The 16,278-nt window shown below is 46.4% G+C and overlaps 3 protein-coding genes across 3 annotated transcripts; all 3 read left to right on the forward strand.

Moving 5' to 3' along the window:
* Positions 1-3,170: 3,170 nt before the first annotated feature.
* H6S33_010653 (uncharacterized protein) lies at positions 3,171-8,675 on the forward strand (the record flags this gene model as incomplete). The annotated part of the gene is made up of 5 exons (XM_044841996.1): positions 3,171-3,308; positions 3,378-3,522; positions 3,595-7,619; positions 7,674-7,965; positions 8,026-8,675. The coding sequence occupies 5 exons, from the start codon at positions 3,171-3,173 to the stop codon at positions 8,673-8,675; spliced, it is 5,250 nt and encodes a 1,749-aa protein (XP_044696583.1).
* Positions 8,676-9,245: 570 nt separating this feature from the next.
* H6S33_010654 (uncharacterized protein) lies at positions 9,246-11,258 on the forward strand (the record flags this gene model as incomplete). Its single annotated transcript, XM_044841997.1, has 7 exons — positions 9,246-9,248; positions 9,307-9,391; positions 9,454-9,544; positions 9,634-10,193; positions 10,251-11,008; positions 11,072-11,173; positions 11,244-11,258. 7 exons carry the CDS (start codon positions 9,246-9,248, stop codon positions 11,256-11,258), a joined length of 1,614 nt encoding a protein of 537 aa, XP_044696584.1.
* Positions 11,259-11,904: 646 nt separating this feature from the next.
* Positions 11,905-14,401, forward strand: H6S33_010655 (uncharacterized protein; the record flags this gene model as incomplete). Its single annotated transcript, XM_044841998.1, has 4 exons — positions 11,905-12,047; positions 12,107-12,404; positions 12,458-13,165; positions 13,223-14,401. The coding sequence occupies 4 exons, from the start codon at positions 11,905-11,907 to the stop codon at positions 14,399-14,401; spliced, it is 2,328 nt and encodes a 775-aa protein (XP_044696585.1).
* Between the last annotated feature and the right edge of the window lie 1,877 nt (positions 14,402-16,278).

Genomic DNA, 16,278 nt, shown 5'->3' on the forward strand with positions numbered 1-16,278 from the left:
TTTGGAGGAAAATTCTTTTGATTGGTCTTGGATGTGTGGGTGGCTACATGTGTCATCATCGGGGCATCATACTCAATCACTCGGTCCATCCCCTGCAAATGCTTTGATGATCAAGAGGGCCCGCCCGTGGGTTGCCACTCATGTCATGTCACCGTTAGATTCTGTCACCGCCAATTGGTCTTATACGTGAGGAGTTGTAAATCCATTTAGGAATGGCGAAGTTTTATTTCCGGATTCCGGATTCTGGATTCCAAGGGCCCTAATTATAATAGTAGCGCCGGCTCTTCCGTACACGCGAGTTAGCCTTGCAATCATATTTAATTAGTATTCCTTTAATTAATTATGATATTCAGTTAGGTAGCTGAGGTAATTACATATATATGCTTACAGGTTTATTTAATCCTTTGGTCATGCCATATATTAGGATTATACATGGTAATTCTCTACGAAGATATTATCACTAGTTCATCATGAATCATGATCAGCCATCGGCACGGGGAAAACGTACTCAGGTCCGATTACAGGACTCAGCGTGTAGGCCTCTTGTCACAGGGAATACATGTAGCTACATACCGATTTATGGTATTTCTGAACATTTCACTACTTGCGCTTGCACACTTAAGAATGTAGCGTATACGAGATCACAAACTATCACTCGCATATATAATATACAGAATGGGCATGGTAACAGAGAAACAGGAAATACGTTGACTATATCTTTCTGTGGGCCGTTTCACAGGGAGTATTGGCTATATATGTCTTTTCTCTGGCCTTGAGTTTTGAGAGAATGGATATATCGATAGTCATGGGCGATCACTCGGATATTCGAAATTTGCCTTTAATTTAATCCTTCCTAATTATAGGCGAGAATTAGGAATATCGACGATTATTGAGAGGGTATTTGATGTACCTCGAAATTTCACGGTTTATGTCTTCTCTACACTAGAGAAAACAGTAACAACGGCTGCAGTGCTGATAACTAGTGTCTTAGTGGGATAGTAATTTGATCCCAATTTTCGGTGATGTATTCCTGCACTTCCGCTCTATCGATATATTATTATTGTGAAACGTGAATTATAGAGTAGATCTTGTGGGGTCAGATCCAGATTTGATGGCAATGAATTCTTTCCTTTTGTTATTATAAGATCCTAAGAACCACATGTATATCACTGCTGAGCGGCAGCTAGCTTCATCACGGAGCAATTTACCTTGCTTTCGTAAGATATATAGACTGTGAGTTTGAACCTTGATTCAAGACTAGGCCCCGAATTCGTGGACTGGGGGCTAGTCCATATATGTGTCGCTCTCCTTAGTGGTCAAACCGCCCACATCAAAGATTGGAATTTGGGGGCCTAATTCTTCGCTGTCAATCCTAGGTCTGATTACCACCATCAAGCTAACCCAACGTACTAGTGGCACCGGTACCACCATTCAAGGGAATTCTTTCAACTCATGGCTGTTTCACCCACGGTCTTTGCTCTGCGATCGATTGCCCATAGCGTACTAGCGGAACGAACTCTAGTGCTTTCTGGCTACATTCGCGGAGAGGCACGGTACCGTGGTTCATATGCATGTGGAAGACGTTACCTAGCTGAGCATGAGTTGGTCTAGTACACTAATATATATCCCCATAATCAATCGTTTTGTTTTCCGCTCCTCTTACTGGTAATCTGTTGAAAAGAAATACTACGTCTATTTATCACCAACATGGTATATATATATATATATATCGGTAGAGCAAGTCTCGCAGAACCTTTCGGAATCACTACAATCTCTATCACAATCTTGGTGAAGCTAATATAGGTTTGGGCGCTGAAGTGTCATGTCAGGATGCGACAGGAAATGACTTGACACCCGAATCTATGAGAGCAAATCTATGAGGGCGACTACATTATCTAGTTTTTTCGCCAGAGAATTTTGAGGTCACTTGTGGGTATATATACATACGTTTATCCCAAACAATCACTAAAACAGCAAACAAAATCCCTTACATTGGAAGGCGCCCCGAGTATCGTAAACCGCGAATTATTCTACACTAGAAAAGACTTTCTACCGGGCATTCCGTCGTTTTTCTCGTTAGAAAAACTCACAGAATGTTGGGCTGAAAGTTCTTAAGCGAACCAAGAAGCTGGAAGGAGGTCTGTTTGTGTGGTCGTTAAAAAAATAAGTAACTACGTTACGGATTTTTTTTCTTCCCCTTTGGCTAACCACTGTCTGTAAAGTAGGTACAACGGTCGATTCTGCTTGAGTTGATTACCTTAATCCTTCACCCGATATCAAGGATTCATTATCCGTGGATTAGGCGAATTGCTGACATGAATCAAGAGGATCGACGGTTTTCAGGCCCTCGAGTGATTATTTATGATTGAAGTTGACAAAATATTGATTACCAACAATTACAAGAACACGGGAGTAAATTTGTCGAGTCCACATGTATGTTTAATTGAACTACAACCTAGCTTCATTAAACTGCAGTTATTGTGAAGCAAGTATTTACAGAGGGGGGTACTGGCCCTGACTCTATACTATCCCTCGGTCCTTCATCACTGGGCCGATACATGACTACATGTACATATTTAACCCAATTGACAATCAAGATGATATTCTGCCGTTTATTCCTATTTGTCCAAAAATCCCTGTTCGTCTACACCTAGTGTTCGTCCTCACCCTGCGAACGACTGTATCGTTCGTTTCTTCATGTTGCGACCTTTTGTCTGCTGTAGATCGTCCAGAAGTAGCTAGGTAAAGTATATGTAGTGCAGAAATCCAAGCGTTGGGTTTTGGTGATGAAGATGGGCACAGTACTTCGGTTCCACCTGTGCGTTCAATATAAACTAGGTATGGGCAATTTCATGCTAGCATGATAGATTGAGGTCCTGTGTTTGAAGTGAGGTCCCAACCCATATGCGCGCGTCTCAAACGCGTTATGGCTAGGTGACGCGTTTGCGCCACATGACTGCAGGTGCCCCAAATCGCTGGTGGGCACGAGCCTCACCTGAAGCTCAAACTTCGAAAACCCACAACACCTTCGTCATACACAACCCATACCTCGATAATTAGCCCTGCACTCATATTTTTTTCTTCTTTGGCTATACCTGGAGTCTGCATATCTTTCTACCCACTTCACGCGTCCACTTTTGCTCGATTAAGGGCACAAAGGTGAGATAATCATGGCGTTCCAGGATTCAAACCCTTTCGGTGTTCTGGCGGACACCCAATCCCCATCGCCGGCGGCGGCGGCTGGATCACCACCCCAGGTGCAACTCGTGGGCGCTGAGGGCGAGGAGCCACTGGAGGTTGTTATTGAGGTAAGCCAGAAGAAACTCTAGCCCGGTCCAGCAACTTGCAGATTACTGACAGAACACCATTTGCGCTAGAATGTCGGGTTTCTGGCTTTAGGCGGCGACACCAAGGTCAAAATTCTACCAAAGGGATACGACAAGGACTCATTACCACCGTCGAGCGTATCGTTATTTTCTGTCGCAAATAGGAGCGGGCTGTTTGCCGCTGCAGCACATTCAGGTATGTCGCAGCATCGGAAACTTCACTAACTAGACATCAGGTGATAAGCATATCTACTAACTTATTGTATAGATTTGGTCGTTGGCAGCACTTCATCTCTTCGTGAAACTTTCGCTGGCGCATCTGACGGCGTTGCAGAGTATCGTCCTCAACTTTCCCTTTCGTTGCCCGCAAATATTTCGCACATCGCATTCACGGCAGATGAGTCTCATCTTGTAGTTGGCTCTGCTTCGGGAGGACTTGTGGTTTATTCCGTCAGCGCACTTAATAGCAGTAATGCGCAACCTCTATTTGAGCTGGGAACGGGCGGTGTTGGGCTGAGAGAAATGAAGCCTAATCCAGCAACGCCCGAATTGGTGGCAGTTGTCACCACCAACGGGGATGTCCAAATGGTAAACATAAGCACAGGAGGATGGGAGGAAGGGTCGAATGGCCCAGTATTGAAGACAGGTGCATCAACTGTCTCCTGGAGTCAACGTGGAAAACAAATTGTCTGCGGAATGGGAGATGGAACCGGCTGGCAGATGACACCCCAAGGAGAAGGAAAGGCCGTTTTACCGTCAGTTCCTGGCTTGGAAAACCATTTCGTCTCATCGATTGTCTGGTTGGAAAACAATCTTTTTATCACAACTCACACGCCAGTCCCAGCCGAACCACAGAACAATGACTCTCTTTTTCATGTATTGGTTCGGACCGGCTCTTCATTTACATATACCAGGCTCCCAGACCCCGTTCCCCCATATGGCTTGGACAGTCGAACACCACCTTATTTCTTTCACGCCCTCATCAAACAGTACGCCCCGGCCTTGAAGGATATGATCATATTCTCAAATACTTGCTCGTCAGACATTGGCCTTATCAGCCGCTTCTCCACGGCAGTAGCTGGCGAACCTCCTGCACCTGCAGATGCTTGGATAACTTCGTCGATTGGTGACGATACCCGCCGTGCGCAGCTGCCTTTGTCTGGGACCGATTTCCAAGATACCTCTGTTATGGGCATGGCGCTTGATCTTAGTAACAAAGAAAGTGTCAAACGCCCTGTTGGCGGAGAAGAAATTGAGGAATCCCCGGGGCCATTACCTATCCTGATGGTTCTAAATCATGAGGGTTTATTATGCGCATGGCACGTAATCTATAACGATGCTATGGAACAGCGTGAAAAGTACACCGGAATGATGGTCTATTCACCACAAGACCAGCAACAGCAACAGCAACAGCCTCCACGGCCAGGGACCCCTCCCAGGACGTCATTTGCAGCTGCTGCGCCGACTGCAGGCACCAGCTCCTCATTTGGAGCATTTGCCTCTAAATCCGGACCTAGCGCGTTTGGTACGGCCAGATCTGCTTTTGGTGCCCCTAGTTTTGGAACGCCAAGTATGAGTTCACCTTTTGCGGGCGCTGCCTCAGCTCAGACTTCAGGGAGTGCCTTCGGTCAGCCATCGGCGCTAGGTGCATCGTCGCCATTTGCAAAGGCAGCAGCTATGGGCTCGACCACGTCTGGGAGCGCTTTCGGTCAAACCTCAGCCCTAGGACAGACTTCAGGAACTGCTTTTGGCCAACCCTCAGTACTAGGGGGGGCTTCTCCATTTGCTAAGGCAGCGGCTTCAGGTACCACCTCCGGGAGTGCTTTTGGCCAACCATCCGCCCTCGGAGGTTCACCATCTCCATTTGCAAATGCAGCGTCAGTAGGCCCTGCCACACCCACCCCAGCATTCGGAGCACCAACTTCTCTTGGGCTAGGAAAGAACTCAACACCGGGGTTTGGTCAAACGGCGCCACTTGGGAGTACAGGGGCGTTAGGAAGTTTGAGTAGCGGGTTTGGTGCATACGCAGACAAAGCTGGGTTTGCTGCCGCCGCGCCTTCCGCAAATGCCACACCAATATGGGGTAATTCAAGCAAGGGGTTCAATACAGACCCTACACCGTCTGCATTTACGGCTTCGAATACATCTGGTTTTGGATCTCTCGCGGGCAGTGGTTTTAAGATCTCAAGTGGGTTCAAGCCTGACTCGTCAACTGCAGATGAAACGACAACTCCCTCAAACGCTGGAAGTAGTTTTGGATTAGGTGGAGGATTCAGGGATGCCTTGGGCACTGCACAGGCCACACCAAGAGGATTTAGCGATCAAGGACCGAAAGACGCGGACATGGATAGCGATGCCGAACAGGATAATAATGCAAGTGATGATGATGAAGATGCCCCTCCTCCGACTAGGCTTCAGGGCGGTCCATCACAACCAACCTCTTCAACGTCTTTCTCAAGATCTGGTGGTTTACCAAGTGGAATCTTTGCGAAAGCCAGTGCCGAAGCGTCAAAATCTAGCCCGTTTGCATCAGTTAATAAGCCGGCTGGATCAGAATCTCCATTTGCACAGTCACCATTTGGAAAGCCTACCACGACTGATCCACAGTCGTCACCGTTTGGTGCGGCTGCCAGTGGTTCGCCATTTGCTCATGGCAAGGCTGCGTTTGCGCCATTACCTCCCAGTAGCACACCGCCAGCTTTTTCTAGCTGGGGCAGCGTGAAGCAGACCACTAGTCCTTTCACTACTGGTGCTCAACCCATGAAACCAGCGTTCGGAAGTACCGGTTTTGGTGCCTTTGCTCCGAAACCACAACCCTCAAGTACAGAAAGGTCGACGCCGCCAGTGACTGGTCAGCCTGAAGCTGCGCCGTTACCACCAGACTTCACCTCGTCCAAAGTGAAATCAGAGACAGCTGAGAATGTTGTGCCAGATGCTCCTCTACCTCCAGATTTTACCTCTTCGAAAAAAGAGACTAAGCAGGAGCTCAATGCTGAGGACGCTCCTTTACCACCCGATTTTACATCAGTCAAGAAAGAAGCTAAACAACACTCTAACGCGGAGGATGCGCCATTGCCACCGGATTTCACTTCTCAGAAGAAGGCTGACAAGGGAGACCGTCTTGAAAGCGCCGCTGAAGATGCGCCGTTGCCACCCGATTTTACAAATAGTCTAAAGGAGAAGGCCGCAGAGGAGGAAATCCCAAGCTTGCCTGCAGATGAATCGGAGGATGAAGGAATCGATGCTCACGAGGAGGAGATTTTTGACGATGACAAGGAGGATGATGAGCAAGATGATGAAGACGATGGAGAAGGCGAAGAAGATGAAGACGAAGAAGAGGGAGAGGGAGAGGAAGACGAAGAGGAAGACGAGGAGGACGAAGATGAAGACGAAGATGGTGAAGAAGACGTATGGCTCAAGGAGCAGCAAGAGCGCCCCGTGACTCCCAAAGAATTCAAATACGACCCCAAACCAAAACCCTCAACTACAAGTCCAAGCACATCTAACATTTTTGGGTCCAACACATCCTTCAAAGATACTATTGGTACTGTCGACAAGGCTGCTCCATTCGCTGGTCTGTTTGGCAGTAAACCAACACCTAGCAAAGAAATTGAACATGGGAAAACCCCAACTAAAACAAGTTCTTTGTTCGGAGCGCCAAAAGGCAAATCGCCAGGACACGGCATCACTCCGCCTTCTGGGAAGGATAAATTATCCAGATCTGGCTCTGGAATGGGTGGAAGTGGGATGTTCAACAAGGCAAAGAAGGTAGGAGCTGCAGAAATCGGCAAGTCTGTTACCACACCAGCTCCTGCATCTAGCTCGCCGCCTTTCCCTACGCCTTCACCAATTCCTGCCCCTGCCCCCACAGCCTTTTCTGCTGCTACCAACAAGGCAGGATTTGCAGCGCCTTCAGGGTCCCCGCCAGTATCCTCATTTCCCCAACCTTCTCTGGCGCCTAAATCTCTAGGTTCTACGCCACCTGCTGCAGGCAGACAACAGCCAAGTCCATTTACCAGAACTGCATCTGCTCCTTCCCCGTTCAGCGGAACAAACTTTGGCTCACCTACAGCCCAGCAGCAAACTAGGAGTAGTCCGCTCTCAGCGCCATCATTCCAACAGGCACCGAAGGAGGTTGAGAAGGTCGAAGAACCAGATAGTGATTTGGACCTAGACAAGGAATTTAATGAGCTCGACGATGAAAAGGTTCGAAGGAAGCTTCAAAGAGGGACGATTAAGCCGCTTGAAAACTTGCCCAAGATTAAGAATATGGGAGAAATTCAGCTCTCAGATGTAAGCTTTTTTGTTCGTCGCCGGTAATAGCCGATTTGCTAATCTATTGTATAGGATTTCAATGAAGTCTTTGACGCTATATACCTCAATGGCAACATGATGGTCAACAGGCTTGGTTTAACAGTTAGAGGTATGACAGCATATCACATGGCACAGACTCAACCTATCGCCGATTGCAAGCATGAAAGTGCAAAGGACATGAAACAGTCCAAGGACTGGAAGTTCTGTGAACTTGAAAAAGTTCGGAAAATATTGGAAGAGGTATTGGATGGTGTGAAGAAAGAGAATAAAGGAAATGAAGAATTGGAAGCGCAGTATGAAGCCGCAAACAAGGGATTCATTAAGCGTTCGTTACCTATCATATCTTACCAAGACGACTCTTTACTCTTTACTAACCTTAAGATAGTGGACACCAAAGACGCGGAAATCAAGCGTTTGCTTGCAGTTCACAACGATCCCCGAGCAGCCGCCCTGGCTCGCGCCAGAACCCTGACGTCTGAGCAGCACCTACAGCAAATAAAGCTTCGCAAGGAGTATACCCGTGTTGAGAAACTCCTCAAAGACGCCGAAAAGGAAGTCACGCAGCTTAAAGCCAAGATAGCCTCCCGAGACAAGAACAATGCGGGCACAGTTGTCCCCCCAACTGTTGAGGCGGTTCGTAACACTATTATGAAACTCACCGGCATGGTTGAGCGTAAAAATGGAGATATCGAATATCTTGCCGATCGTCTTAACAGGGTCAAGCTGAAGAGTAGAAGCATCTCTGTGACGCCTAGTGGTCGTTCTAGACTTATGTCCCCCGACATCGGCATAAGATCTGAAGCACCATCGATGAGATTTAGTACACCCGAAAGAGGACTTGGTAGCAGTATTGGGCCATCATTTGGAAGTGTTCCAACGCCCGTACTGACACTCACGGATCCGACTGATGTTGCTGTAGCAAGGGAGGAAAAGAAGGCTAGGAGGGAAATGGGGAATAGATTGAGGGGCGTACTGGAGAAAAATGGTCCCAGGGTCACAGGAGGGCAAGGGCAAGGGAATTATTTTATGAAATAGGAGTTGTCGTTCTGTTCACGTTAAAGGGAAACTCTATATGTCGGAGGGTGCGGACTATTTCTTTTTTGTCTCTAGCGATGCTCGAAGATTTCTGTAATTCACCTCTCAAACTGTAGACAGAACAAATTATTGTTTTGAGTTATGGAAACCAATGACCTATGGCTTTTGCAGTCTCATGAGTATACTTGGACTTTCAAAAGTATCCCACCATCTAATATCGAGTAGGAAAGGGTGCATAGTGTTGCTTTTCTTGACGATTTTCCTCTCAGTGTACATTTTTAGACTGTATTCCTATTTTTATGCTTAGGAAAGTCGTCGGAAGGATGAAATTTAGGTCCGAAAACGCACTTACAAGCTTCTTTGCCTATTGCTTTTCTTTAGTCGCGCTTTTTGGCGCTCTATATGTGTGTTCTCAACAAGCGCAATAATATCATTGACACCAAGTCAAAAGTAGGGTAACCTGACTCTTATATTCAGATCACGTGCTCGGGTGCTGTCCCTCCTTCAAGTTTCCGTCTCACCAAATTATTTCGGTACCCCGCCATACATAGCCAAAAAAACAAACCAACAATGGTAAATCATTCACCACATCCAAAAATCATTCTATCAAAGCTAACTTGATATCTCGTAGAGTAATCCTACACAAATCTTTGGAGAGGACGTTACGGAGGAGAGGGGAGAAAATGCTAGTACGTTGACCCCCACCTCCGAGTCTCGTAATCGATTGAAGATACAGAGTGTGATAGATAGTAGGGGGATACTGATGGGTATATGATAGGATTGTCCGCATTTGTTGGTGCGATAGCTGTAGGGGATTTGGTTAAGACGACTTTGGGCCCGAAGGGGATGGACAAGATATTACAGTCAGCGTGCGTATAAACACATCCTATCAACATTTGATGCAATGAAGCTTTCCATCAAATGGAGAACACATCTGACAATCAAATGATGGAAATAGCTCGACAGGACAGATAATGGTGACTAACGACGGTGCCACCATCCTGAAGTCGATAGCGCTCGACAATGCTGCTGCGAAGGTTCTTGTCAACATCTCAAAGGTCCAAGACGACGAAGTTGGTGATGGAACCACATCTGTAACTGTCCTTGCCGCAGAGCTCCTTCGCGAAGCAGAGAAACTTGTCGATCAGAAGATTCACCCTCAGACCATCATTGACGGATACAGGGTCGCGTCTGCAGCTGCTCTTGAGGCATTGAGGAACAGTGCAGTTGATCACAGGGAGGATTCGGAGAAGTTCAAGCAAGATCTTCTGAGTATCTCTAGGACAACGCTGAGCTCCAAGGTCCTGTCCCAGGACAAGGAGCACTTTTCTAAGCTTGCAGTGGACGCAGTTCTTAGGTTGAAGGGAAGTACCAATTTGAACAACATTCAGATCATCAAGAAAGCAGGAGGAAAGCTTAGTGATTCGTATTTGGATGAGGGTTTTATTTTGGATAAAAGAATTGGTGTCAACCAGCCAAAGAGACTTGAGAAAGCCAAGATCCTTGTGGCTAATACGGGTAAGTCTTCGAAACATTACCTTTCATAGCTGTTGTTACATGCCTAACAGCTCGTAGCTATGGATACCGATAAAATCAAGATATTTGGTGCTCGTGTCAAAGTTGATTCTACCGGTAAACTCGCCGAGCTTGAAAAGGCTGAACGTGAAAAGATGCGTGCCAAGGTTGAGAAGATCAAGGCTCATGGTATTAACTGCTTTGTCAACCGTCAGCTGATCTATAACTGGCCTGAACAATTGTTTGCGGATGCTGGAATCATCTCTATTGAGCATGCTGACTTTGACGGCATTGAGCGCCTTGCTCTGGTTACTGGGGGTGAAATTACCTCCACTTTCGATCATCCTGAGTCTGTCAAGCTTGGCCAATGTGATCTTATCGAAGAGGTCATCATCGGAGAAGATACTTTGATCAAGTTTTCGGGTGTCGCAGCTGGCGAGGCATGCACAATTGTTCTTAGGGGAGCTACCGAGCAGCTGTTAGATGAGGCTGAGAGGTCTCTCCACGATGCTCTTTCCGTTCTATCTCAGACTGTTGTAGAGACCAGAACTGTTCTCGGCGGAGGTTGCTCGGAGATGATCATGAGCAAAGCGGTTGAGCAGGCTGCGCAGAATACCCCAGGAAAAAAGGCCCTTGCCATCGAAGCATATGGCAGGGCACTGAGGCAACTCCCAACAATTTTGGCCGACAACGCGGGTTTTGACAGCAGTGAATTGGTTGCGAAGTTGCGTGCCGCTATCAACAACGGAATGTCCAGCTCCGGACTAGATCTGTACTACCCAGGTGGAAGAATCGGAGATATGAGAGAACTTGGTGTGGTATGTTAAGCATGGGCGTTGTCGTTATTATTATTCTTAGCTAATGTGAATTACACGTAACAGATTGAGAGTTACAAACTTAAACGTGCTGTTGTCTCCTCTGCATCAGAGGCTACAGAGATGTTGCTTAGAGTCGATAGTATTGTCAGATCAAAGCCTAGAATGGTAAGTCATCGGATATCTTTATAGTACTTACACATATTATAATTGCTAATATTATATTTTTTCTTGATAGCGTGAGCGCCATTAATTGACTTTATGAGAGATACCGACATAAAAGCAATTGATTCTCTTTTTTTTGCAATATGGTATTCCAAATGTGTAATTAACAAAGCTTCTCAGTAAGGGACAAATTAAGAACCCCTAAGTACCGAGCAACATAATCATCCAAGTAAACTCAAATAGAAAGTATCTATTCTACTTACATATGTGACTTATGTGAGGTGAAGTTATTTTCCAGCGATTTAAAAAATTCCCGGCCAACCCTAGCCCTCAATCCGTTCGGTTATATGTAATTAAAGTTATCGATTGAAACAACCATAAGCCTTGAGTCTAGGCATAATATACAAGAATTTTCATATATTTGTAAGTATGTGTACGGTGTATTAAAATGGTTGGGATAGGAGTTCTAAGAGCTCATGTTGCTGTTATGATCTGATAAACCCCACCATGATCTTATCTGATCCTTCGTTCTTGGCACGACCTCTAATCCATGTGGCCCTGTAACTTACGTATCCATAACCCCAATACACTTCTGCAGCTAGTTCATATACCTACATACTTACTTCGTTCAATCTCTCTCTCTTGTAGCCACTGTATCTCTTTCTCTAGATTTCTTGGTAGATACCTCCCTTATCTCAAGTTTCATCTGGTGGCTAACTCTTCACATAGCTATCATGTCGTATAACCCAAACTATCCAGCTAGACCTGGGCCTGGAGGTCCACCACAAAGAGTCCCAGTTCCGCATCGAGGGGCAGCACCACCCAGAGAGTTTCAGCTCACTAAAAGCCCGAACGATGAATTTATCGTTACTAATTTGTTAACATCCCCATCCGTACCGCGCAACAAAGAGCTGGAGCTAATAGCTGCGGTAATAGTGTCGCTGTTTCGCCCCAGGACTTCCACGCTGAGCAATACGTTATCTGCAACGAGAAATTTGTGGTTTCTGTAAAACCCAACAACCAGATTGCACCAGGCTACGCAGGGTTCTCCTCTGTACATAGAGACTGGGCACAATGGAGCTTGACGGAAAAGATCCGTATGGCGCCTTATGATCCGTTTTCTCAGCAAGGTGCTGCATATTTAGGGAGCTTGGATCTGGAGCTAGGCTTTGCATCAAGGAAGATCAGTGATGAGCAATATGATCAAGATGATTTGACGAAGCAGTTTTTACGGGTATGGAGTATCCATCATTATCAAGAGATCACTATTAAGCAAATGGACTTTAGACCTTCCAAAACCAAGTTTTTGCTCCAGGCCAGCGTCTCGTTATGGACGTCCGCAATATCAAGCTTATAGTAGTCGTCAAAACTGTGCAAGTCATTAGCCTAGGCGATAAAAAGGGAGCTCTGCCCCCAGATGCGCCCACAAGTAGCAACCCATCGGATCGCGGTATTCTCACACCGCATACTTTTATAACCTTCTATAAAGATGCAAAGTCTCCGATTAAGATCAAAGGCTCTAACAAGCGCCCTTCTGCCAATGCTATTATCCAACCTAACTTCAAGTTTGAGGACATGGGAATTGGTGGTCTTGATACAGAGTTCTCACAAATTTTCCGTCGTGCATTCGCGTCTAGGATCTTTCCTCCAGGCCTAGTAGACAAGCTTGGTATCCAGCACGTTAAGGGAATAATCTTGTATGGGCCACCCGGAACGGGGAAGACACTTATTGCCAGGCAGATTGGAAAAATGTTGAATGCGAGGGAACCAAAGGTTGTGAATGGTCCTGAAATCCTAAACAAGTTTGTTGGTCAATCGGAGGAGAATATCAGAAAACTTTTCGCCGATGCAGAGAAGGAGTACAAAGAAAAGGCGGAAGAGAGCGGCTTGCACATAATCATTTTTGATGAATTAGATGCTATCTGTAAACAGAGAGGAAGCAAGAATGATGGGACCGGTGTTGGTGATTCAGTTGTCAATCAGCTTCTTTCTAAGGTTTGAACCCACCTCCTCAACTATCTTCCGGGATGGGAAATTGATAGGTATATCTAGCTCGATGGTGTCGACCAACTGAACAACATTCTTGTTATTGGTATGACTAACCGTCTGGACATGATCGATGAGGCTCTACTCCGTCCAGGCCGTCTCGAGGTTCATATGGAAATTTCTCTACCCGATGAGTTTGGTCGTCGTCAAATATTGAAAATTCATACAAACAAAATGCGCAAAAATAATGTCATCGACCCAGACGTAAACATTGATGAGCTAGCGGCAGTTACCAAGAACTTCTCAGGGGCTGAAATTGGAGGTCTTATTAAGAGCGCATCATCATTTGCCTTCAATCGTCATGTCAAAGTTGGTACTGTTGCGGGGATCTCTGAGGATATTGAGAACATGAAAGTCAACCGCCAGGACTTTATGAACGCGCTTGAAGAAGTCCGACCAGCTTTCGGTGTGAGCGAAGAGGAGCTCGATGCATGCATTCAAGGTGGAATCATCCGTTACTCTCAAAATATCGAAAACATACTTGCGGAGGGACGACTGTTTGTTGAGCAGGTCCGCAAATCAGAAAAGACACCTCTTGTATCAGTTCTCATGCACGGCCCACCTGGCTCTGGAAAAACCGCACTCGCTGCCTCAATTGCTATGGCATCCGGATTTCCATTCATCAAGCTTATTTCCCCCGAAGCGATGGTTGGGTTCAACGAAGCCAGTAAAGTTTCATTCCTATCTAAGATCTTCATGGACGCCTATAAATCTTCCCTCAGTGTTGTGGTGGTCGATAACATCGAGCGTATCCTCGACTGGGTTCCCATTGGACCACGCTTTTCCAATGCTGTCCTTCAAACGCTCATGGTCCTCTTGCGTAAACAGCCACCCAAGGGCAGGCGACTCCTTATCATTGCCACCACCACTGAACGCTCTGTGTTATCTCAGATGGACTTATTGACGTCGTTCGATGCAGAAATCGCGGTACCTAACGTTGCAGATCACCGTGAGCTCACATACATTTTGCGGGAGTTGCAATTCCCAGAAGAGGAGCAGATGAAGACTGTGAGGGAGTTGGCGGATGCTACTGGAAGGAGGGATTTGAACGTGGGTATCAAGAAGATTCTCATGGGTGTTGAGACAGCCAGGCAGGACGATGATATATCAGGGAGGTTTGCAAGTGTCATGATTAAGGCTGTAGGAGAGTCGAGCGTTATGGGAGCCCCACCAGGCTCGTATTAGTATAGTTCTTAGAAATGATGTCTGACGAGTGTTTGTGATTTAAATGTCTTTAGTCTATAGATATACTATACGATATAGCTTTCTCCTGGATAAAGCACTGGTATTGTATACCTACTTCGTTTTTGGTACCGATTCGGGCTGGTATATTGAGATGTAGTGTGAACACTGGCGGATACTGTCTCGCCAACTTGATGATGTGGTTGGCGCTGAGAATGGCGTTGGTAGTCTCGCTATCACTTTTCTTATGGAATAAGCGGGACTATCATTGACCTAGGAAATGTTAAGTTGATAAGCCTGTCTGCATTAATGGCCAATTGCATTCCCACTTTCTCCCGAACACTTACACAAGACAGCTACTGCTTGGAAATACTTAATTGCTGTGCTGTAGCACTACACCTAATTCCACATTTTGAGAATATACTCAACCTCCGAAGTAAATATGTGACGGGAAAGAGCACAAGGACAGTGAGATCACTCTCAACCCCTCGGACTGCGCCCAGAGATTGATAGTGATCTCTGCACCCTCCGCGAGGAGAGCGAAAAAAAGGGACACAAAGGAACAGCGAAGCCACCTAACGCAACTCAGGCTCCTCCTAATCCCCGGGCCGAAGCCCAGGGACCAGGAGAGGCCGAGAAGAGAGTGGCCTAACGCAACTCGGCCCCTCCCAGTCCCCCAACTGGGGGACCAGGAGAGGCCAAAGAAACGTCCTAACGTAACTCAGCCCCTTCTGGATGCTGACTCTGCAGAGCTAGCAACTAGAGGGGGCTGAAGAAACGGTTTCCTTGAGGGGCAGTACAAGTCATACCTTCTCTGCAAAGAAGGCAGACTGGTTGTACTGCCCACACAAGGGAACTCGGGAGGAGTTCTTGCCACGCAGGCTACTCCCCGTCCTCGGGGAGTTCTTGCCTCTAAGGCTACTCCCCCAGGTGCCACGAAGGCTACTTCCCCAGGGGGAGTACTTGCCACGAAGGCCACTCCCCGATATCTCAATTGCAACCACGAGAGAATAAATCTTCACATGAGGGTATGGAGGTCAATTTGAGTGTGTAGATTCTCTTGGTAATAAAAGAATGTAAGAAAAATGTCTGTCATCAATGCTTTCTGGGTTCTTTACTTTATGTTTTCGCTACCTCAGAGCGAATTTTTGATTTGAAAGTGGATATTTTATTTTAAAACACTGCCCAATGTATTCTCAGGCACAGTAGAGACGTTCTTTACCCAAATTCTGGATTTAATTTAGGGAGTGTTTTGTGTTGTGCCAAAATGTAGATATCTGGGGGTATTTGCATCACTTTCCAATGGGTACATGTACATATATAGTTTCGTGCTCATCCGCCCATCTACGAGCAGCCTGCTAGCTGCTCCAGCGGCAACCAATAAGTAGACGGTGGAAATGGACCCCACACTGATATATTTTATATGTATGTAATTCGAAATACGGTATGGATTACTGCCGTTCGGCTGCACTTTGCACGATTACGGGGTGTCAGTGTTAGTCTACCGAGTGATATCCCATGATCCACCTCCACCGACTACACACATCCCCTAAAATTTTTAGAACGCATAGCTCGCTGCACATCTTAGGGCCCATTCGGCGGCTTTTATGGTTATAGAACTCTGTTATGCAACGGCTCTGTGAGGGGAGTACGAATGGTGATTCTTGAAAACGGAGTTTGAGTGCTAAACAGTAATGCTGAAGGGAAGGGTTTTGAGCGTTACGAAAAGAGGGGGGGGGGGGGGGGGAGAAAGAAAGGAAATCCTTAATTGGGTCTCAAAATTAGCAGATATTTTTTTACACCAGAGTTATGAAAAGAAGTACATGTAATTCCGTTGCCACACAAAATTTCCCACTAGTGTGGTCTACGAGGCTGCTCGA

The sequence above is a fragment of the Morchella sextelata genome (assembly GCF_020137385.1).
Source record: "Morchella sextelata strain SCLS chromosome Unknown scls_5, whole genome shotgun sequence".
NCBI classification, from domain to species: Eukaryota; Fungi; Ascomycota; class Pezizomycetes; order Pezizales; family Morchellaceae; genus Morchella; species Morchella sextelata.